Genomic DNA, 23,987 nt, shown 5'->3' with positions numbered 1-23,987 from the left:
CACATTCCTTTACAGCTTTAGGTAGGGCGTTCCACATTGATGTGGCATAATTGCGAAACGTGTTTAGTCCCTTGTTTGAGCCGAATCTGGGTTTTACATGATTTGTGGAGCTCCCTCTGGTGTTGTGATCGTGGTATTCACTGACCTTTGGGAAGTATTTTGACATGTACATGGGTACCTTGGTCGCGTAGTGTATCTTGTAGACCAGGCCCATTGCAAGTTGCTGTACTCTGTCGTCTACTCTAAGCCATCCTAGGTTGTCAAAGTGGGCAGGGGTGAGGTGGGTTCTAGGAGTCAGGTCAAGTAGTAGTCTGACTAGCTTGTTTTGAGATGTTTGTAATTTGTTTTTTAGTGCCTTTGAGGTGCTTTGGTACCATGAGGTGCAAGCATAGTCGTAGTACCCTTGAATGAGTGCTCCTGCTAGAGTCTTCAGGGTATTCTTGTTTACCAGAGAGGAGATCCGGTACAAGAATCGCGTTCGTTGGTTGACTTTTTTTATTACATTGGATGCCATTTTGTCACAGGAAAGATTAGCCTCTAGGATGGAACCCAGGTAGGTAATTTCATCTTTCCTTGTGATAATATTGTCACCCACTGTAACCGAGAAGCCGTCGGTCTTGCTGAGTTTGTTATTTGAACCGAAGAGAATGGACTCTGTTTTGCCCATGTGTAATGATAGTTTGTTGTCGGCGAGCCATATGCAGATTTTGCCTAGTTCCGAGCTGAGGGCTTTTTCAACCTGTAACTTGTTCTTGTCAGAGACCAGCAGGGCTGAGTCGTCCGCAAACAGGAACAAGTTGCAGTCACAAGCTGACGACATGTCATTTGCATAAATTAGGAATAGTAGCGGAGAGAGAGAGAGAGAGAGAGAGAGAGAGAGAGAGAGAGAGAGAGAGAGAGAGAGAGAGAGAGAGAGAGAGAGAGAGAGAGAGAGAGAGAGAGAGAGAGAGAGAGAGAGAGAGAGAGCCAGAGAGAGAGACAGAGAGACAGACCTGGTCTTGTTTGAAGTCACACAGGGCCATCACTATGACCGTGCTGCTGCTCTTGTCCTCTGGGTTCCGGGGCTTCAGCCTCACGATGCTCTTGGACTTGCTGACCAGGTGCTTCACCTGCCGCTTGTTCTCCACGATCTTCTCCTTCTCTTTCTGAGAAAAGAAAACCGTTAATGGAACGAGTGAACCTTGCCGTCGGTATCCATCTGCACCTTTGATTACACTGCCTACTTGCTCATATGCTTATATTCTAGTTGTAATATTGTTTACACTGCTTATTTGAACTTTTCTAATCGTATTGCCTGTATTTATATATTCTACTTTTACCATGACCTTACCTGTAACCCCCCCCCATCCCCCATGCTGCTATGATGCATGAATTTCCCCAAGGGGGGAATAAGATCTTATCTTATATTATCTTATCTTATGTACAACGGCAGTGAAATGCTTCTTCTCCGAGCAAAAAAATAAAGTACTACGGTCAAACTGAAAATAACCATACAACTACCATGATACCTTTTTGTAGGCTAAATTGACCAACCTCAAGCCCCGCCCTCTTTTCTTGATCCTCCAATCACAAGCAACGGTTGTGATTGGAGGATCAAGAAAAGAGGGCAGGGCTTGAGATAGGTCAACGAATCCACAAAGCGATCCTGAGCGGCCTCACCTCCAGGGCCTTGAGCAGGTCCAGCAGGCTCTCCAGAGACGTGTTCTTGTCACAGGTGAACTTCTTGCGGATGCTCTCGTGTTTCTTCTGCAGCACGCGGTAGGTGTCGTTAGCCTCCTTGAAGAACTGGAACGCAAACAAACAAACAAACCAAAGGGGAAAAATTGGCTTTATTTGTGTTCTAAAACTTGTCTATGGTATATACTAGTGATGCACCGATGTGAAAATTGTGGCCGATACCGATAACCGATATTAATATTGCTGTTCTGGCCGATACCGATATTTACCGATGTCGATATCTCTGTATAGAAAACACTTTTTTATGATAATCAAATAAAGAGCTATTTTCCAAAACGCATAATTTTTTTACCTTTGTAACTTATTTTCAGAAATGACTGATATTTTGAAACTATTTAAGGCCAAAACATGTAAAAAGAAAAAAAAATATTAATTTTATTTTTATTTTTTTTAAATATCGGCCCTATCTTGATATCGGACCGATACCGATGTGTAAAAAAACGGCCATATCGGCCGATATTATATCGGCGGCCGATATATCGTGCATCACTAGTATATACAGTATACACGACATGTGGGCAGCAGTGTGTGGGTAGTGAGGCAGCAGTGTGTGGGTAGTGAGGCAGCAGTGTGTGGGTAGTGAGGCAGCAGTGTGTGGGTAGTGAGGCAGCAGTGTGTGGGTAGTGTAGCAGCAGTGTGTGGGTAGTGAGGCAGCAGTGTGTGGGTAGTGAAGCAGCAGCAGTGTGTGGGTAGTGAGGCAGCAGTGTGTGGGTAGTGAGGCAGCAGTGAGGCAGCAGTGTGTGGGTAGTGAGGCAGCAGTGTGTGGGTAGTGAGGCAGCAGTGTGTGGGTAGTGAAGCAGCAGCAGTGTGTGGGTAGTGTAGCAGCAGTGTGTGGGTAGTAAGGCAGCAGTGTGTGGGTAGTGAAGCAGCAGTGTGTGTGGGTAGTGTAGCAGCAGTGTGTGGGTAGTGTAGCAGCAGTGTGTGGGTAGTGAGGCAGCAGTGTGTGGGTAGTGAGGCAGCAGTGTGTGGGTAGTGAAGCAGCAGTGTGTGGGTAGTGAGGCAGCAGTGTGTGGGTAGTGAGGCAGCAGTGTGTGGGTAGTGAGGCAGCAGTGTGTGGGTAGTGAGGCAGCAGTGTGTGGGTAGTGAGGCAGCAGTGTGTGGGTAGTGTAGCAGCAGTGTGTGGGTAGTGTAGCAGCAGTGTGTGGGTAGTGTAGCAGCAGTGTGTGGGTAGTGAGGCAGCAGTGAGGCAGCAGTGTGTGGGTAGTGAGGCAGCAGTGTGTGGGTAGTGAGGCAGCAGTGTGTGGGTAGTGAAGCAGCAGCAGTGTGTGGGTAGTGTAGCAGCAGTGTGTGGGTAGTAAGGCAGCAGTGTGTGGGTAGTGAAGCAGCAGTGTGTGTGGGTAGTGTAGCAGCAGTGTGTGGGTAGTGTAGCAGCAGTGTGTGGGTAGTGAGGCAGCAGTGTGTGGGTAGTGAGGCAGCAGTGTGTGGGTAGTGAAGCAGCAGTGTGTGGGTAGTGAGGCAGCAGTGTGTGGGTAGTGAGGCAGCAGTGTGTGGGTAGTGAGGCAGCAGTGTGTGGGTAGTGAGGCAGCAGTGTGTGGGTAGTGAGGCAGCAGTGTGTGGGTAGTGTAGCAGCAGTGTGTGGGTAGTGTAGCAGCAGTGTGTGGGTAGTGTAGCAGCAGTGTGTGGGTAGTGAGGCAGCAGTGTGTGGGTAGTGTAGCAGCAGTGTGTGGGTAGTGTAGCAGCAGTGTGTGGGTAGTGAGGCAGCAGTGTGTGGGTAGTGAGGCAGCAGTGTGTGGGTAGTGAGGCAGCAGTGTGTGGGTAGTGAGGCAGCAGTGTGTGGGTAGTGAGGCAGCAGTGTGTGGGTAGTGAGGCAGCAGTGTGTGGGTAGTGAGGCAGCAGTGTGTGGGTAGTGAGGCAGCAGTGTGTGGGTAGTGAGGCAGCAGTGTGTGGGTAGTGAGGCAGCAGTGTGTGTGGGTAGTGTAGCAGCAGTGTGTGGGTAGTGAGGCAGCAGTGTGTGGGTAGTGAGGCAGCAGTGTGTGGGTAGTGTAGCAGCAGTGTGTGGGTAGTGAGGCAGCAGTGTGTGGGTAGTGAGGCAGCAGTGTGTGGGTAGTGAGGCAGCAGTGTGTGGGTAGTGAGGCAGCAGTGTGTGGGTAGTGTAGCAGCAGTGTGTGGGTAGTGAGGCAGCAGTGTGTGGGTAGTGAAGCAGCAGTGTGTGGGTAGTGTAGCAGCAGTGTGTGGGTAGTGAGGCAGCAGTGTGTGGGTAGTGAGGCAGCAGTGTGTGGGTAGTGAGGCAGCAGTGTGTGGGTAGTGTAGCAGCAGTGTGTGGGTAGTGAGGCAGCAGTGTGTGGGTAGTGAGGCAGCAGTGTGTGGGTAGTGAAGCAGCAGTGTGTGGGTAGTGAGGCAGCAGTGTGTGGGTAGTGTAGCAGCAGTGTGTGGGTAGTGTAGCAGCAGTGTGTGGGTAGTGTAGCAGCAGTGTGTGGGTAGTGAGGCAGCAGTGTGTGGGTAGTGTAGCAGCAGTGTGTGGGTAGTGAGGCAGCAGTGTGTGGGTAGTGAGGCAGCAGTGTGTGGGTAGTGAGGCAGCAGTGTGTGGGTAGTGAGGCAGCAGTGTGTGGGTAGTGAGGCAGCAGTGTGTGGGTAGTGAGGCAGCAGTGTGTGGGTAGTGAGGCAGCAGTGTGTGGGTAGTGAGGCAGCAGTGTGTGGGTAGTGTAGCAGCAGTGTGTGTGGGTAGTGAGGCAGCAGTGTGTGGGTAGTGAAGCAGCAGTGTGTGGGTAGTGTAGCAGCAGTGTGTGGGTAGTGAGGCAGCAGTGTGTGGGTAGTGAGGCAGCAGTGTGTGGGTAGTGAGGCAGCAGTGTGTGGGTAGTGTAGCAGCAGTGTGTGGGTAGTGAGGCAGCAGTGTGTGGGTAGTGAGGCAGCAGTGTGTGGGTAGTGAAGCAGCAGTGTGTGGGTAGTAAGGCAGCAGTGTGTGGGTAGTGTAGCAGCAGTGTGTGGGTAGTGTAGCAGCAGTGTGTGGGTAGTGTAGCAGCAGTGTGTGGGTAGTGAGGCAGCAGTGTGTGGGTAGTGTAGCAGCAGTGTGTGGGTAGTGAGGCAGCAGTGTGTGGGTAGTGAGGCAGCAGTGTGTGGGTAGTGAGGCAGCAGTGTGTGGGTAGTGAGGCAGCAGTGTGTGGGTAGTGTAGCAGCAGTGTGTGTGGGTAGTGAGGCAGCAGTGTGTGGGTAGTGAGGCAGCAGTGTGAGGGTAGTGAAGCAGCAGTGTGTGGGTAGTGAAGCAGCAGTGTGTGGGTAGTGAGGCAGCAGTGTGTGGGTAGTGAAGCAGCAGTGTGTGGGTAGTGAGGCAGCAGTGTGTGGGTAGTGTAGCAGCAGTGTGTGGGTAGTGTAGCAGCAGTGTGTGGGTAGTGAGGCAGCAGTGTGTGGGTAGTGTAGCAGCAGTGTGTGGGTAGTGAGGCAGCAGTGTGTGGGTAGTGAGGCAGCAGTGTGTGGGTAGTGAGGCAGCAGTGTGTGGGTAGTGTAGCAGCAGTGTGTGGGTAGTGAGGCAGCAGTGTGTGGGTAGTGAGGCAGCAGTGTGTGGGTAGTGAGGCAGCAGTGTGTGTGGGTAGTGAGGCAGCAGTGTGTGGGTAGTGAGGCAGCAGTGTGTGTGGGTAGTGAGGCAGCAGTGTGTGGGTAGTGAGGCAGCAGTGTGTGGGTAGTGAGGCAGCAGTGTGTGGGTAGTGAGGCAGCAGTGTGTGGGTAGTGTAGCAGCAGTGTGTGGGTAGTGAGGCAGCAGTGTGTGTGTAGTGAGGCAGCAGTGTGTGGGTAGTGTAGCAGCAGTGTGTGGGTAGTGAGGCAGCAGTGTGTGGGTAGTGAGGCAGCAGTGTGTGGGTAGTGAAGCAGCAGTGTGTGGGTAGTGAGGCAAGCAGTGTGTGGGTAGTGAGGCAGCAGTGTGTGGGTAGTGAGGCAGCAGTGTGTGGGTAGTGAAGCAGCAGTGTGTGGGTAGTGAGGCAGCAGTGTGTGGGTAGTGAAGCAGCAGTGTGTGGGTAGTGAGGCAGCAGTGTGTGGGTAGTGAGGCAGCAGTGTGTGGGTAGTGAGGCAGCAGTGTGTGGGTAGTGAAGCAGCAGTGTGTGGGTAGTGAGGCAGCAGTGTGTGGGTAGTGAGGCAGCAGTGTGTGGGTAGTGAGGCAGCAGTGTGTGGGTAGTGAGGCAGCAGTGTGTGGGTAGTGAGGCAGCAGTGTGTGGGTAGTGAAGCAGCAGTGTGTGGGTAGTGAGGCAGCAGTGTGTGGGTAGTGTAGCAGCAGTGTGTGGGTAGTGTAGCAGCAGTGTGTGGGTAGTGAGGCAGCAGTGTGTGGGTAGTGAGGCAGCAGTGTGTGGGTAGTGAGGCAGCAGTGTGTGGGTAGTGAGGCAGCAGTGTGTGGGTAGTGAAGCAGTGTGAATCCCATGTATATGTGATAATGATCTATGAAGTCAATTAAAGTATTCAAAATGTGTGTGAGTGTGTGTGTCTGTGTGTGTATGTGTGCCCGCGTGCGTGCAAGCCTGTGTGTGTGTGTGTGTGTGTGCGTGCATGGATGTTTGTGTGTGTGTGTGTGTGTGTGTGTGTGTGTGTGTGTGTGTGTGTGTGTGTGTGTGTGTGTGTGTGTGTGTGTGTGTGTGTGTGTGTGTGTGTGTGTGTGTGTGTGTGTGTGTGCCTGTATGTGTGTGTGTTACCTGGCTATAGGCTGCATTCTCCTTCAGGTGGACATGGATGCACTTGGTGATCTGGAGCAGCCAGCTCCACTGGGTCTGCAGGGTGTCGATGTAGGCCTGAGAGGAGACACACAGGGGGAGGGGGAGGAACCAGGGGAGACATGAAAATGCCCTCTGAACAAATAAAGCATGAAAATTGGCATGGTGTACCTTTCTGTGTGTATTCATCCACAATCTATAGCTTAACATGAAACAATTCACAATTAATCGTAAAATAATTATATATTATTTTATTTCAACCAAAAATGCTTAAACAATAATGTTAGTGATAGAAGGGAACTCATTTTGTGCAAAAATGGAATGCTTGCCAATGTTCATGAGGCAGAATTATTACAATAGCCGATAATACATTTTCCCAATGATAAATCCCTATACGGGGTGGACCGCGCTGGAAACTGAAGTGACGTCAGAATACACCTCCCTATACGTGGCAATGATAATAATGATAAATGATCACGTTGAACACGCAAGTGTGATTGCTGTCTCTCAGTGCGGTGAATGTGAGCGGATCTGAAGGGCTTCCTGGTAGTTCAGCAAGCTACCTGTGTATGTAACCTTTCTCCAGCCACACCCTCTCTCTCTCAACCTCATACAGTATTTCATGTGCAGAAATTAATCATGCTGCTTTGTTGGCTTTTTTGCTCAGTTGATTTAATCAATGCATTTGTAAAATTGTGTTTCCTACATGCAATGGTGCAGGAAATCTAGCGCTTACCAGCAATATTATCTTTTTATTTATATATATATATTTTTATAGTTGTTGTATTTTTCAGGAAATAATAATCATTCAGTATGTAAAAAGAATACATGACTAACAAAGTATTGGTCGACTAAAATTAATCTGACTGATTTACTAACTAATTGACCAAGAGGGGGCACCTTTCACTACCACACTACAAAGGGTTAACACTTTCACCACCACACTACAGAATGTTAACTCTTCCACTACCACACTACAGAAAGTTAACCTTTCACTACCACGCTGCAGAAGGTTAACCTTTCACTACCACACACACAGAATGTTAACCCTTTCACTACCACACTACAGAAAGATCTTGTGTCTTCACTGAATGGTTGTCAAGCCCATCTGTATGCAGATGATACTGTTGTGTATTGTATTGCTGACTCTGTACAATTAGGAACTTACAACTTTCCTTCATTACCCTCCAGGAAGCTCTTATTAAACTTAAATAGGTTCTTAATGCTAGTAAAACTAAATGTATGCTGTTTTCTAGAGCCAGGAACATTGAATATGATGGTTTACACTTTACACATATCTACCGTAAGTGGTTCTAGCATTGAGAGAGTCACTGAATATAAATATGGTGTGTGGCTCGATGAGAAATGTACATTTTAAATTCCATGTGGACAACCTTGCCTCCAAGTTGCGACAGAAAATTGTCTTCCTATACAGAAACAGAACCAGCTTTCCTTTGATTAGTAAACAGATCGGGGGCATGCCAGTAGTTCAACAAGCACAAGGTTCAACAAGTTCAACAAGGCTCATAACACGTTGTGCCATCGACACACAACTCATTGATCACATATTTCATGTCACTCTCCGCTTCGAAATATTCACCGAAGCCAGACAAGCGTGGCTTTTCACCTCTGCACTTCAAAACAAGACTAACCCAAAGTAAAACACAGAAGCATGAGTCTTCCTCAGTCAACAGCAGGGCTATTCAGCATGGATTAAATGTGCTATAGATAACATGTAGAGTAATCATTTAAAAAATAAACAATACATCCACAGAGCTTTTAGAAAGGTGTGAAAGTATTGCATTTCCTCAAAGAAAAGGATTGATTACAATTATTTAAATGTATATCTTCCCGTTTCCCGACATGGAATGCACCTGCTTGGATAAATTACATGCTGGTGCTCTAGTGCTAGTGGCTGAATGTTATCTATAGCACCTTTAATGATGCAATGTTTCCCCTAAAGAAGCAATTCATTTACGTAATTGTTATAGACTCCACCCCTTTAGGAACCTTAGGCCACCCACGCTGCCTATACTGGAAATATAGTTGATATTATGTATATTATAATGTATGTTGATGTCTCTACATACATCATTTGCTAATTGTGATGAGTGCCATTACTTGATTTTTCTTCAGTATTTCCATGTCATGTCAATGACCTAATTATGTGAGATCATAGATACACCTCCCCGTTTTCTTTGTTCTGTTGTTGACTCTGAAGAAGACGCTTGTCTGAACGACACCTGAAGTGCCCTGGTGAAAAGTAAAACCCTTGTTTATATGTACTAGGGCTGTACATTTTTTACATTCGCAGTTTCTATTGAAGTTTTTGAATGAAGCTTTGAATGTCTGTCATCATATTTAATATTTTAATCATCCTTTATAAAAAAAAAAATAAACAAAATCCTCAATTTGAATAAAGTGATTAATCTGATAAATTAGTATTTTTTATAAACAAAATTATAACTGTCTTTAACAAATATAACTCAGTCAGTTTTGTCAACATAAATAATCCAATAAGGGCACGGTTGGTACGAAAGTGATGGTGACGTCGAGCACCAAGTGGATGCAGATAGGCTACATCATTTATGATAAATGTTTTATTTAAATGTTTATGATATACTATAATAGTATAATACTATAATATTAGTGAAGCCTAATCTTTATCTGCAACTGTGAATAAAAACCCCATTGGTTTAAACAGAATGAATAGACAAAAAGAAAATAAAAGATACTAATAAAAGAAAATTATTAAAATGTTGATTTAGAATTTGAATGTCAACGTTATGAATGAAGCTTCGAAGCTTCGAAGCTTCGAACTATTCGGTACAGCCCTATTATGTACTGTCCTCTGCTGTTGAGCTACCAGAGCCCTTCTATTCCACTTGGCTGAAGTGTGTCGGGACTTTTGGAGATTGGCACAGACCTCAATCTTGTCAGAGGCTGGGTGGTCTTTCTTCAGGAGGATGTCCACTTTGGTCTTGAGTTTATTCAGGTCTTTCTCCTTCTCCTCCAAGGCACTCATCAGTTTCTGCCACGTGAGAAAGAGAGAGTTAGGAGACACAGAAGCGCCAACTGAATTTCCTGAATTAGGAATATCTTATCTTATCTGATCAACAGTCCGGTAAATATTCAAAATTCAAGATTCAAGACAGTTACACCGTACAATGAAATTCTTACTTTTCTAGTCCACCTTCACACAGAATCACAAAATATAGACGTAAAGAGAAAAAAAAAAAAAAAAAAAAAAAAAGAAGTAGAAAAAGAAGGCACAAGTGACAGAGTGGGAGTATTGCACATTAAAAAGCAACTGGAAGAATATTCCGCGGCTTTGTCTGGTGGTTTGACTAGCGCCGCGGCCAAAACCTAATCCAAAGCAGACCTTCACGAAAAACAAAACAACTCTGGGAAGAACGCCGACGTGAGTTAGGATTACAGGATTTGTTTTTACAAACTGGAACCGAGCTCTTGTGAAACATATTGGTAAATAAACCCATGGATCTGTGTAGTGCAGTCTTCCAGTTCCCCGTGACCTTTTAACTCCTGTGTCAGGGCCCAGCGGATGCAGCTGAACCCGTGTCTCTCCACTCATTAACCCAGTAACCTTTTGACCCTTTGTCCCCTTCAGGGCCGTCCTGCCCACTAGGCTGGTCAAATTTCCCTCGGGTGATTAAAGTATTTCTATTCTATTCTATTCTATTAGGCAGATCAGGCACTTTGCTTTTAGGGCCCCGCTTTCATTAATAGGGCCCCAACCAATCAAATTTTTTTTATCGATATTTAAAAAGAAATCTTGGTATGAGAGCCAAATTAGTAGTGGAATGATTTCCTCAAAGCCGTCTCAGTTATTCAGTTGGTCATAGGGAAGTCAGCCAATCAGAGGGCCCCTCGAAACGTCAATCATCATGCAATAAACATAATTTCAACTGTAAAATGACCAAACGGCCGGATCTCTCCGGTGCGGAGATCTGATTTAAGTTATAAAAAAAAACAGAAGACCCCCCCAAATGATGTTTTGCTTAGGGCCCCCAAAAGTCTAGGGACGGCCCTGGTTCCCCTTTGACCTTTACTAACCGAGTAGCCCTCCTCCTTCACAGGGATGTACTGGTCGATGTTCTTGTCTCCCCAGTCGAACATCAGCTCCTCCTCCTCTCGGTCGTTCACCCACATGATCTCCTTGCAGATCTCCTCTATGATGGTCTGCAGGTCCTTCAGCTGCTGAGTCCGGCTGAACGACATTTGCTAACATGGGGTCAAAGAGATTCTGCTCAGACACATGACCCACAATTTAGCAGTGAAAGTATAGAATAGAATAGTATATAAATACTTTATTCATCCCGAGGGAAATTTGGCACTACAAATCGCTCACAGTAAACAGTAAACATTTAGGTAGACAAAAACAAAAAGTCACGAATAAGAATAAAAATAAGCCTAAGAATAAAATATGGTCCAGGATATACATTTCCATTACATCCGTAATGTTACAAAGGGTCAGATTAAACCGAATATATATATTTATCGTTTGATATCCCTTGTATATTCTTTGTACATATGCACGGAATGTCCCTTTACCTGGTACAGGACAGACCATAATATTCGTTCTCCTATTGGAAGCGATCCCCTAGGCGCCACGGCCATACCCCCCAATGTCTAGTTCAAAGTCACCGCCAAGGCTTGTCTCAACATGCCCAGGTTTGCGCAGGAATACGAGACAGAAATGAGGTTGGCACTAGATTGTTCACCGTACGTATAAATACGTCGCAGGTGGATACAGCAGTAGTCTTGTCTTATCCTAAAACGTTCGTTCAACGTATCGTTCGTTCCCAACAAGTAAAAGCCTTCATCACGAGTCAACGACCAAGTGAAGTGAGCAACTTTGCATCTAAATAGAGCACTTAGAACCGCGTGCGAATAGGATAGTAAAAGTGTCAGAGCTTAGTGTAATAACGTCAAGTTCGACCTAGTTAATGTGAAGTACCGTGCACCGGAGAATCTACACCGGTGAATGCAGAGCCTTTTCCGGCTGGATTATTGCTTTGGTCCTGTGGCTGTTGGAGCGGAGAATCGTCTACACCCACTACTGTGTGGGATTTACCCGTGAGGAGCATCACTCGAGCCCGTCTCTAGGAGAGGCTGGCTGGCTTTCACCTATGCTGCACGCATACTTGGATTATAGCTGCTGCTTTCGTATGCCAATCAAGGGAGTAATGTACCGCCTCCCGTAGCTGGAGCTTATTGATTCCTCGGTGATCCAGACTTTTGCATTCGAACATTCCTCCCCCCTGCTGGCTTACAACCGGAGGGACCCTTTTAGTGTCTCCAGCGGACCTACTGGTGTACCATATATAATTCTTATGATACAGGTGGTATTAATTATCTCCTGCGTAATATTCTCATGGACTTACGCTCTTGACCTATTCATGCACATTCTTCGCCTTACAAGCGCAACTCTCAATCTTGATAAGTAATGTAAGATAATCTTCGTGCTGCTAATAAATATTCTTCTAAACAGTATTTCTTGTGAAGCCGTGTTATTGTGGGAGTGTTCATCACATATACCTGTGTACTGTATGGCCAGTAGTAATGTACATAACGCAGTAGTGGTTTAATGATACCATACTTATTCAATACAGTCAGGGAATTGTACCCCTCAGTTACACGTAATGTGTTTCATTTCGATACTGTATCACACTTCCCATTACCCTGCAGTTCGAAATGATGAAATTCTATTGGAATATAATTACTGGCTATTCCTTTCCTGCACAGATATTGGGATACTGCATATTGTTGTCAGAAGACAATCCTTCTGAATTATCATGATATGTATTTATTTTCCATAGTCCAGTGCCGGGAAGGCACAGATAACCACAACAGAACCTCAGTGTCTTCCTGTCTCACCTGCAGGTTGTCCCACTCTTGCTCCAGATAATGTAGGTTGCCCTTGTCTCCTTTCTTACCCTGAAGAGAAAGAGTCACAGGGGTCAATGTGTACATAGATGGGTAAAGGAAAAGTTTTATATTAAAGGGGCTATGGATAACATTCATCATAGCAATAATTGACGCTACATTCTCTAGCCCTTCTGAGCTGCTTCAAATTAATTAATTAATTACTTGCATTTATATAGTGCTTTTCTAGACACAAACGCTTTACAACGTAGGGTTAGGGAAGTTGCCTCCTTCACCACCACTGGTAGCACCCAACCTTGGGCTAAGCAGGCTCAATGGCTGCCATACACTGGCACCCGGCACACATCACACTACACAATGGCTGAACGGCTCAGGAGACAGGGATTGATATCAGTCAATTAAGGGAATGTCGGCATCTTCATAAAACAGTGGTTTTGACACGGAGGGCCAAGGGCTCTAAATGTAACACAGGGGTGGGCTGTGGGCCAAGTAATGCACTTGATATTGACTATCTAATAATAACAAGTAATAATAAGTAAATAAGAGTCTCTCGGGTCTAATGTCTGTGTGTTTGTGCCTTGCAATAGTCAAGTTCGTTTAGAAAAGGTAGTTCAATTGCATAGGGGTGACAGTGGCTCGGGAGGTAGAGCAGTTGTCTGGTAATCCAGAGGTTCCCGGGTTCGATTCCCACTCCTCCCGGGCAGTGTGTCGAAGTGTCCGTGAGCGAGACACTTAACCCCTAACTGCTCCCCGATGAGCAGGTTGGCACCTTGCATGGTGACCTCCGCCGTGAATGTGTGAGTGAATGTGTGAGTGAATGGGTAAAATGTGAGGAACAAATTTTAAAGCGCTTTTGGATAAAAGCCACATACCATTATAAAAACACACCAAACAGATTATCTAATAATTCTCTGGAACCCTTTGAAGGGCCAAAGATAGTGTTGAGAAGGGATGAATTTGGTCAGTGGGCCCTACTTTGGACAATCCTGATCTAACGGAATCAATCCCGAGAAGAACGCCTAAATGGGACTAATTAAATGCAAAGATCACAGAACCTATAGTGTTTGTAGCAGCAACAGTTGTTTTTTTGTTATTATAACGTGTCATCTTAACGAATTTAGCAGCACGTGAATGAGACAATCCTGCACAAAGCATCTCTGAGCACCGAAACAAGTTCACTAGCACTTTGTAGAGTCTCGGAAAGGGGCGTGCAGTCATTGAGTGTGTGGATGATGAATGCAGACCACAACCATATGACTGACTGAGCGATCGTGTAAACACTAGGGCTGACCTCGACTAGTGGAATAGTCGACTAATCGACCGAAAGGAGCCGTAGTCGACTGCCAACCACTTAGTCGAATGCAAAAATATATATAATAATAATATAATTTTTTTATCATTCTTTCCAAAAGCAAAGAGGTTAATGGTGCGCATACCAGCGAGGCTAACTGCCTAAGAAAACAGGCACAGAGGCACTGAAAGAGGATTGCAGCCGTCTAATGAACACACTAGACAAATATCAAGATGTATCCATCAGTGGACCAATTGCATGCTTTTGCAGAGGACAAGAAGCCTTCAGTCAACTCCTTCAGACATTAAGCACCCCCACAGCCCAAATGAAAAAAATTCATAAATAAAAAAAAGTATTCTTTTTAAAAAGAAAATTGCATTCAGCGAGGTGGGGGGGTAGTCGACTACTAGTCGACTATCGGCAAACTTTGGCCAATCAAAGTCGACTATACAAATCCTTAGTCGGGACAGGCCTAGTAAACACACACAAGCGCGCGTATGCACGTAAGTATGCACTGACTACAGAGGTGCTCCTGTTTGCAGACAGCAGGCAGCGTGCAGGTCGGTCCACCCACCAGCTCGTCCCTGGCTCGCTCCACCTCCATGCTCTTCTGGATGGAGCCGTGGAACTTCTGCTGGTTGAAGAGCTGCTGCTCCACGGCCGCCGGGTCGTCCCCCCAGGAGGACGTCTCGATCAGACGCTGCAACGCAAGCAAACAGCGTCCCATCGTCAGCAAACACCATGACGTGGAACAACAGTACATGATGTGTATTACACGTGTCATACAGTATTATTATACTAACGCACCCACTACCCACCCACTACCGTCTGACACTGTGATTGTTATTTTTTATATTGTTGTTATTTTGTATATTGTATTGTAACATAATAATAATAATAATGATTATTATTATTATTATTATTATTATTATTATTATTATTATTATTATTAATAATAATAATAATAATAATAATAATAATAATAATAATAATAATAATAATAATAATAATAATAACTTTATTTGTATAGCACTTTTCATACAGAAGTTGCACTTCAAAGTGCTTCACAACAGTAAAAAATACAGGCATAAACGAGCATAAAAAAGATAGAGAGGTAGCAAGTAGGGATGGGTTTACCTTGTATTTTTACCAAAACAACATATACCTTGTATTGTATAGTTTGTATAGATTGTTGCATATTGTTGGACTCCAACAACGGACGCCCTGTTCCTATTTCCTTCCCGTCACTCGCGTTGTTAGGATCGCCTTAAGCCCGACATAACAAGTGCATATTTAACAGATCCAGCGTGGACAGAGAGCGTCCGATGCAACGCGATAGTTAGTTATCTCCCAACCGTTGAATTGCTGTTGACAACTACTCAATGACCCCTCCCTCCGTCCCCTGAGGTTAGGAACTTATCCTATCTCTTAGAATCAGCCAAGTCTAAGAGAGCAATGTACTGTAAATCTGTATGTTGATAGATGGAGCTGTCAGTGAGATATGCAACAACAATAACTAAACATTCCACGAGCGCCAACACCTGAGGATGAAATACAAAGTCAGTCCCATCTTATCAGTACACTGGCAGTATGTACCGTAGAACAACCTCAGCTATGGGTGGTTTCAAAGTGACAACGATCACATTTGAAAACAACACACGTTTATTTCCTGTTGAAACGTTTGCTGACAGGGAAATACATTTTGGGTCCAAACCATTTCCCTAGCAACAGAATTCCAGTGACAGAAAATAAACCTGGGCCCCGTTTAGAATGACGATTATGAAAAAGGTCTATATAGAATAACACACTCGTAGCCCGCGGCGTAAAAATGGAGCGGTCTGTGAGATAATAGACAGCGAGAACTATAAACAACACACACAAGTCACACATACACACAAAGCATTTTCAGCCAACCTATTGGTCTCTGTAGATATTCATATTTCTTGAGAAGCCTGCTGTATCTGGGCTTATTATTGCCACCAGCAGGTGGCGACAGAGAAACAAGACAGATCATAATGATAAATGCATTTTTCTCCTGCATAACAACGAGCAATAATGAGAACCACTGGAGGGCAAACGTGTCAGGAATCCTCTGACAGACATGAAGTCTGAGCCTCCACGACCAGAACCCTGACTTCATTTAACCTCAGATCCTCCAGAGTGCGCACACGACAACCAAAACATGTTTGTGTGTGTGTGTGTGTGTGTGACGTGTGGTGTTGTGTGTGTGTGTGTGTGTGTGTGTGTGTGTGTGTGTGTGTGTGTGTGTGTGTGTGTGTGTGTGTGTGTGTGGGTGTGTGTGTGTGTGTGTGTGTGTGTGTGTGCGTGCGTGTGTGTTGTTTGTGTGTGTTGTTTGTGTGTGCATGCCTGTTGTTCCCTCCTCCTTGTTTAATTTATGGCTGCCGGTGGCAAATGGCGTCTTTCTATGTAAGACCATTCGTGCCTCCAAACCGTAGTCTCTGGCTGCACAGCAGAAAGAAAATGCTTTCATCTTTACACAATGACTTGACCTGAATTCAGGGTATGAATAGTTAGCATAACGAGCTCTGCATGATTTGTATGTGTGCAAAAATGAAAAAGCAGACACAATTGATCTTATTTCCAGTGTGTGTGTGTATGTGTATGTGTGTGTGTGTGTGTGTGTGTGTGTGTGTGTGTGTGTGTGTGTGTGTGTGTGTGTGTGTGTGTGTGTGTGTGGACATTCTGCATGTGTGTGTTCATTTACTTGTTCACTCTAACCTAAGTGGGTGTTGACTGACAGCCTGTCATCTGAGCTTATTAACCCACCCTACTGCCCCTGGGGTGTGGTTCATAGTCATTAACTGTGGCATAATTTTACTATCTATTCTATTCTACTATTCTATTGCACTGTACTATTTTACTCTGTCTATTACTTTTTATTACAGGTTCAAAACTGGCAGGTATTAAATTGTGTGGGTATCAAACATACTCATAATACAGGCCAATAGGTCACAGTGTCCTAAAAACTAGTGTTTCCACATTTCACATAGTAATTTCTTACTTTCTCTCCCTAGAGCCTAAAAGCTGCCTCATTGAGCAGATCATCTGATTATGAAACATAAATACAAATTTATGTAGTCATAGTGATGTGTAACTGCAGATTATACCATGGCACGGGTGAATACTCTTTCCCAATTAGCCGGCAGGTGTTAACGGTTAAAACAGTTTTAATTAATGCACACGTAGTTCAAGGTTAATCACCGCTCTAAATCTTCACTTCATAATCCCTTCACTTATCGTGGCACACGCCCTCCATGTCCTAACTATTAACAAGCTAGTTTAGTTCAAGTCCCCGTCCCCATCGCTTTCATTATCTTACATGTCGTGGCCTCACACAGCGCCAACTGCAGTATCTCACCATCTCAAAGACGACAGACCATAATATTCAGTGGCATCCCCTGGACGGTTATTACTCAACATTGTAAAATATTACATAAATGTCTTTTCATGAATGACGATATTTTGAGGAGCCTAATAATAGGGGACTTTCATTCATGGTTTTCGTATTTATGTGCCTGTTTTACAAGGAACAGTTAATAACGGTTTCATAGTCCTTGCTGTTTTACAGGAGGCTGTCAGTGGACACTGTCAGTAGGACTGATGATGGGAGCTAACGTTGGACGTTAATAGTATAGTATCAGCATAGTATAGTTAATAGTATATCAGTATAGTATAGTGTTTCTGCTTCAAGGTTTACAACAATGTTGCTAACCAGGTAGGATGTGCTTCATCTGGCTATTCAGCTGAATGCGCTCTGGCATCACTATGTTTACATCAAACACCATGAATTGTTTTGCACTGCTGTATTTTACACACGTATAGTTTAGTACAGTATTGTTCTTCTGGACGATTATTTATTTTCCAAGATCAGAGCTAGCAAAGCAGATTGGTATGTGGAGAGGCAATTTATTCCTGGATTTACATAATCCTTTCAAACCATGGCACATCCGATGACACACGCAATTCAACTCACAACAATGACTGTACTTCTGTACTTGAGGCTTCGACTGACCACGCAAATTTGAAGGGACACGCCAACATTTTGGGAAATTAGCTTACAGAGAGAGAGACAATAATAATATAATAATAATAACTGGACTTTGGAGAAGTCTTTATTCTGCATGCAAGCAGACACACATGCGATGGGCGGCACACACACAGGAACCCACACACATGCAATTAGTCGGGCCGCCGAAGCGATTGACATGTACGGGTAGCCTTCGGGAGAGGTGTTAGTTGGACAATGCGTAGGCTACCCGTACATGTCCGCTCCCATTCATTGTGCTAAGCTAGGCTAACATGCAGCCAGATAGCTTTCTACTGAACGCACAGAGAGGAAACTGGTATCTATCTTCTTGTCTCTCTCTGGAGAAGACGATAAGCTAATTTCCCAAATCATCCTGGAAAGACTGTCCAAAGAAGTGGACAAAGAATTCCGAGAAGAACAAGCAGGTTTCCGACAGGACAGATCATGTACAGATCACATTGCCACCCTCCGCATTATCATAGAACAGACCCTGGAATGGAACACATCTCTCCACCTCACATTCATCGACTTCCACAAAGCATTCGACAGTCTAGACAGAGACACTATATGGAAACTCATGGCACATTACGGTATCCCAACAAAGTTCATAACCATCATCCAACAGCTGTACCTACAATCATCCTGCAGAGTAATACACAACGGCCAGCTCACAGACAGCTTTACAGTAGAGACAGGAGTCAGACAGGGCTGCCTACTGTCCCCTTTCCTCTTTCTTCTGGCAGTCGACTGGATCATGAAACAAACCACAGCCGTACAAAATCTGGGCATTCAGTGGACAATGTGGTCTCAATTAGAGGATTTAGACTTTGCCGACGACATAGTCCTCCTCTCACACACACAAACACAAATGCAGACCAAACTCACAAAACTTGCCACAATTGCAGCTACCACAGGACTACACATCAATAAAGCAAAAACAAAGGCGATGAAGATGAACCACAATTTAGAAGAGGCCGTACAACTGGACGGAGAAGCACTGGACGAGGTGGACACCTTCACATACCTGGGAAGCATCGTGGGGAAGGACGGAGGCAGCGACAAAGACATCAAAGCAAGAATAGGGAAGGCAAGAACAGCATTTTTAATACTGAAGCAAACATGGAATTCAAACCACATCTCCACAAAGACCAAACTCTGCATCTTCAACACCAATGTCAAATCAGTTCTATTATACGGAGCAGAAACATGGAGAACAACAAAAGCAACCTCAAACAAACTGCAAACCTTCATAAACAGATGTTTACGACACATCCTGGGAATCTACTGGCCAAACACCATCACAAACGAACAGCTCTGGCAAACCACTCAACAAGAACCACTTGAAACCCTAATCAAACGCAGGAAATGGGGCTGGATTGGACACACCCTGAGAAAACCATCCTCCAACACAACCAGGCAGGCCTTAACCTGGAACCCACAGGGGAAGAGAAAGCCAGGAAGACCCAGACACAGCTGGAGAAGGTCTGTCGAGGCGGATCTCAAGGAAGAAAGAACATCATGGAAGGAAGCAGAGAAAATCGCCCAACACCGAACCAGCTGGAGAGATTTCATGAATGACCTATGCTCCCCAAAGAGCAAAAGGGTTTAAGTAAGTAAGTAAGTAATTTCCCAAAATGTTGGCGTGTTCCTTTAACGCGAAGAAAAGTAATTGTTTTGGGGACATAGTTCTTTATATTTGAAAATATGAATAAATGTCTTTGGCAGGGGGCCGTGGTATAAGCTGAATAATCAACTTGTAGGTGTGTGGTAAACAGTTTCAAGGCACTCCGCTGTGCGTCGGGTGGTTCTTCTCCTCCACGGCATGCCTTAAAACCGTTTCACGCCCAACCCATGCATTGATTATCCCTTAAAAATACCAACGAATCCTGGAACACAACTCCAGGATTATGTTGCCCTGGAGCCCAACTCCAGCATTCCAGCATTCCAACTTTTCCCATAACAGGGTGTCTCCTAAATGGACATTCTGGCATTATTACAGGGTGAGTGTCGCAATGTGTGTAATTGTGCGTGTGCGTGTGCGTGTGTGTGTGTGTGTGTGTGTGTGTGCTCATGCATGTGTGTACATGCGTGTGTGTGTGTGTGTGTGTGTGTGTGTGTGTGTGTGTGTGTGTGTGTGTGTGTGTGTATGTGTGTGTGTGTGTGTGTGTGTTTGCATGCATGCGTGTGTGCGTGTGTGTGTGTGTGTGTGTGCATGTGTGTATGTGTGTGTGTGTGCATAAGAGGCAGGACAGAGAGTAGTGGCTCAAACCAACATTACAAGGTCTCCCCTTTTTAAAAGCCCAACCCTATATGCTGTTTTATCATGTATACATGAGGATAAACTAAAATATTGACAAACCGCTAGAATGACGGGACGAGGATGGGACGTGAGCCCAGCGTTCTCTAGAATGATAGGACGAGGATGGGACGTGACCCCAGCGTTCTCTAGAATGACAGGACAAGGATGGGACGCGACCCCAGCATTCTTTAGAATGACAGGACGAGGATGGGACGTGACCCCAGCATTCTTTAGAATGACAGGACGAGGATGGGACGCGACCCCAGCGTTCTCTAGAATGACAGGACGAGGATGGGACGCGACCCCAGCGTTCTCTAGAATGACAGGACGAGGATGGGACGCGACCCCAGCATTCTCTAGAATGACAGGACGAGGATGGGACGCGACCCCAGCATTCTCATGAAGAAGTACAGCACTGGGAAACAGACAACGCCACATGTCACATCAATTTGTTGAACTTGAATTTGTGTGTGTGTGTGTGTGTGTGTGTGTGTGTGTGTGTGTGTGTGTGTGTGTGTGTGTGTGTGTGTGTGTGTGTGTGTGTGTTATTTAGCTTTAGTTGAAAGTTAAAAATAACAACAAAACACTCATAGTAAATGCAGTGCAAATGAACATAGAGTGTATGGAATGGTATTTGATTGTGTATTATAATATAATGTATCATTATTGTGGTCTGGAGAAGCAACAGGGACACAATAATGTACATAGTGTTTAGTGACGAGAAACTGGTGTTCTTAGGAGAGGGATTTAGCTTTTTGCATGGATTTTACTTTTTTCATTTTGTTTGTCCAGGTGGAATGAAATATATATATATAAATAAATAGAGAGGCCATCAGGCTTTTCTCAACTCACATCATCATTAGCTTCGGCTAACGCAAGGAGGGTTTAGGCTAAAGACCAGGCCTGCCCACCATTGGACTGAATAGCAGGAGGACGATAGACTGAACACCCCGAAAGATCATTCGAATAGACTTTTCAAGGACAATACAACCTGTTAACATCTGAGCTGAGGCTTCTGTTTATATCAATAAACAACGCTTCTCCTTATAAGGTATTATGCTGTGTCAAAGTGTCGAATTCTTATGAAGGTGGAGAATTATTATGGTTTTGCGGATCGCACTAACGGGGAGAGATAAGGATTATATCAGCCAGTATCTGAGACGTCAGGACCATTAAAATTACACAACGCAGAGGAGTGGATGGAGAGCCAAACAGACGAAGACGTGATACTGGCCAGATTGATCAGGATCTAACAATACGTATGACCAATAAAAAGACACTTGAACTACTGTTTGTTACATGTCTGTTGTATTTTTCATCAGAGACCTTGTTGGAAATGAGTGTCAGTCACTTTAACATGTTATTCCTTGGATATTATTGTCTTCCTTATCCAAAATAAAATCAATCAATCAATCAATCAATATGAAACCTTGGTACATTGTTACGTTCTGGTTCGCTGACTGCTGTCTGTGAACCACCCACCATTCTGTCATCTGTCACTTGGCTACTGTCACCTGTCTCCCTTGTCACTTAGTGCTGTCACTTAGTGTATGGGTCCTGATTGGCTGTCACGGGGGTGTGTGTGGAATGTTGGAATGTGGTCGCTACTTATCCCTTCTATCTTTTGTTTGCTCTTCGTCAGGTCTTCATTATAACGTTCGGAGATAACGTGGGCGGTTCCGGTTTCTGGACCACCATTAAGCTTCATTTATATATTCCCTCTTTCTTTCCTGCCACTCGGCAATGTATCCTAGTATTACTCTTTGTGTTCTTTACTATTAAATCGAACCTACTTAAGAGTACACCCTCTCCGTCTCCTTGATTGCATACCACAACTGGAACTCACCTACCTCCATCCTGACAGTACATAGTGTAATTTTCAAGGATATTAACACAGTCACAAGAGTTATTCCCACTCTGGTTAGGAATGGGTCATAATAACCAAATGATCGTTTGCAGGGATCAAAGCCGACATTTCTAATGTGGTTCCAAGTTGAAAGCAACTAATGCAACTTCCAAGTTGCATTCAGGAGTTGTTCCAACCTAGAGAGAGCCGGTATAGACTTAGGGGAACTTGTGTATTCGATATCGCAAAGGCAAGAACAAATATAAAAAGTTGATGTATGTGTTAAAGGGGCAAAACTTTGACAAAGAAGTAAAAATGTGTAGTTTGCTACATACATTTAAGAAATTATTCAAATATAAGGTGATACATAAATATAAAACCTTATTATTATCCTAATTATATTTTATTATAACATAACTGTATTCAAATCGTGACAAAAAAGATATATATAAACAAAACTAATAAATAAATGTGTATACATTTTGTACATAAAACTGTGTGTAGTTCTATGGAAGCGTGATGGGTGTAGTTCTATGGAAGTGTGATGGGTGTAGTTCTATGGAAGCGTGATGGGTGTAGTTCTATGGAAGTGTGATGGGTGTAGTTCTATGGAAGCGTGATGGGTGTAGTTCTATGGAAGCGTGATGGGTGTAGTTCTATGGAAGCATGATGGGTGTAGTTCTATGGAAGCATGATGGGTGTAGTTCTATGGAAGCGTGATGGGTGTAGTTCTATGGAAGCATGATGGGTGTAGTTCTATGGAAGCATGATGGGTGTAGTTCTATGGAAGCATGATGGGTGTAGTTCTATGGAAGCGTGATGGGTGTAGTTCTATGGAAGCATGATGGTTGTAGTTCTATGGAAGCGTGATGGGTGTAGTTCTATGGAAGCATGATGGTGTAGTTCTATGGAAGCATGATGGTGTAGTTCTATGGAAGCATGATGGTGTAGTTCTATGGAAGCGTGATGGTGTAGTTCTATGGAAGCATGATGGTGTAGTTCTATGGAAGCGTGATGGTGTAGTTCTATGGAAGCATGATGGTGTAGTTCTATGGAAGCATGATGGTGTAGTTCTATGGAAGCATGATGGTGTAGTTCTATGGAAGCGAGCCAGATGCCTCGTGAGAATTGTTTTCTTTTTCTTTTATCTATTCCAGACTTTGTGAATTTGGACATGCATGGAATATCCAATTATCCAACAACAACCATGAAGAAGTTAACATCTCCTGGTCCTGTGTGCGTGCGTGTGCGTGCGTGCATGCGTGTGTGTGTGTGTGTGTGTGCGTGCGCGCGTGTGTGTGTGCGCACATGCCTGTGGTCTCACTCTCACTCAGGAGGAGGGCCAAGCAATTTGCAGCATTTTGTTCGGTGTCTGCAATAGTTGGCACCTGCACAGTGCGGAGGAAGTGATTCTGTTCATGTCCTCGACGAGAACTTGTTGGAACTATAATTAACCTGATTGTCGACTAGGCACATGCAGTATGTCACTGAAAGGTCTCTGAATTGTTATTGTTTATGTCTTTTGCCTATTTGATAATACAGTATGTGGACATAAATAAATGTTTAGTAGGTAAGAGATTTGCTGCTCAAACGACCAGGAGTAGAGGTGGTGTTTCAATACGCATAGAATCCATAATGGATGAAACGTGACACTGTATATTTGTATTATTTTATATTTTATTCAAGTTAAAACTGAAACATCCTAAATACGTTATGTGTATTTGTAGACATGCACGCAACACTCTCTACAATCCCAACAATCCCCAGAGATTCTCCCCTCTGTTGCAGGATTTAAGACCTTGATCACTAATTGTGGTCAAGTTATACATGTTTTAATATATTTGATATCCTTGCTTTTGTCTACCCTCGCCTTGTCGTCTTATTGTTGTGATTTCATACGCTGTGTGATTTCTAAGCTGTATTTCTAATTGCTTTTTTTCTCTCATATTTTTATATTCAGTTAATTATATTGCCAATATTTATGTTTTTCTTCTATTACCCTGCCCATACCTGTATCTCCCCTCCCCCCTCCACCATGCTGCTATGATGCCCCAATCCCCCCCCAAGGGGATCAGTAAAGGAATATCTTATCTTGTAACTGGGGTGCGCCTTGGATGGGGATGTGGTAGGGATTGATGTGTGGGTGTTTTGGGGGGACTAACTGTTCCGGGGGGGGGGGTTCACATGCCTTCGAGCGGCATTGTACATTTGTACTTATTTTATGCCATTAT

At 44.4% G+C, this 23,987-nt stretch overlaps 1 protein-coding gene across 1 annotated transcript in view; it reads right to left on the bottom strand.

Annotated features, from left to right (window-relative positions):
- The window catches only part of dspb (desmoplakin b), a 112,834-nt gene that overhangs the window by 53,130 nt on the left and 35,717 nt on the right, over nt 1-23,987 (bottom strand). The window contains exons 5-11 of the mRNA XM_084308370.1: nt 14,138-14,263; nt 12,264-12,323; nt 10,440-10,607; nt 9,292-9,396; nt 6,348-6,443; nt 1,660-1,785; nt 993-1,145 (exon numbers count right to left, since the gene is read on the bottom strand). Coding sequence (XP_084164496.1) covers nt 993-1,145; nt 1,660-1,785; nt 6,348-6,443; nt 9,292-9,396; nt 10,440-10,607; nt 12,264-12,323; nt 14,138-14,263 — 834 coding nt within the window. The remainder of the gene's footprint in view (nt 1-992; nt 1,146-1,659; nt 1,786-6,347; nt 6,444-9,291; nt 9,397-10,439; nt 10,608-12,263; nt 12,324-14,137; nt 14,264-23,987) is intronic.

The sequence above is a fragment of the Notolepis coatsorum genome, assembly GCF_963971535.1.
Source record: "Notolepis coatsorum genome assembly, chromosome: 2".
NCBI lineage: Eukaryota > Metazoa > Chordata > Actinopteri > Aulopiformes > Paralepididae > Notolepis > Notolepis coatsorum.
The sequence above is the reverse complement of the archived record's forward strand: the minus strand, read 5'-3'. Positions and strand labels throughout refer to the sequence as shown.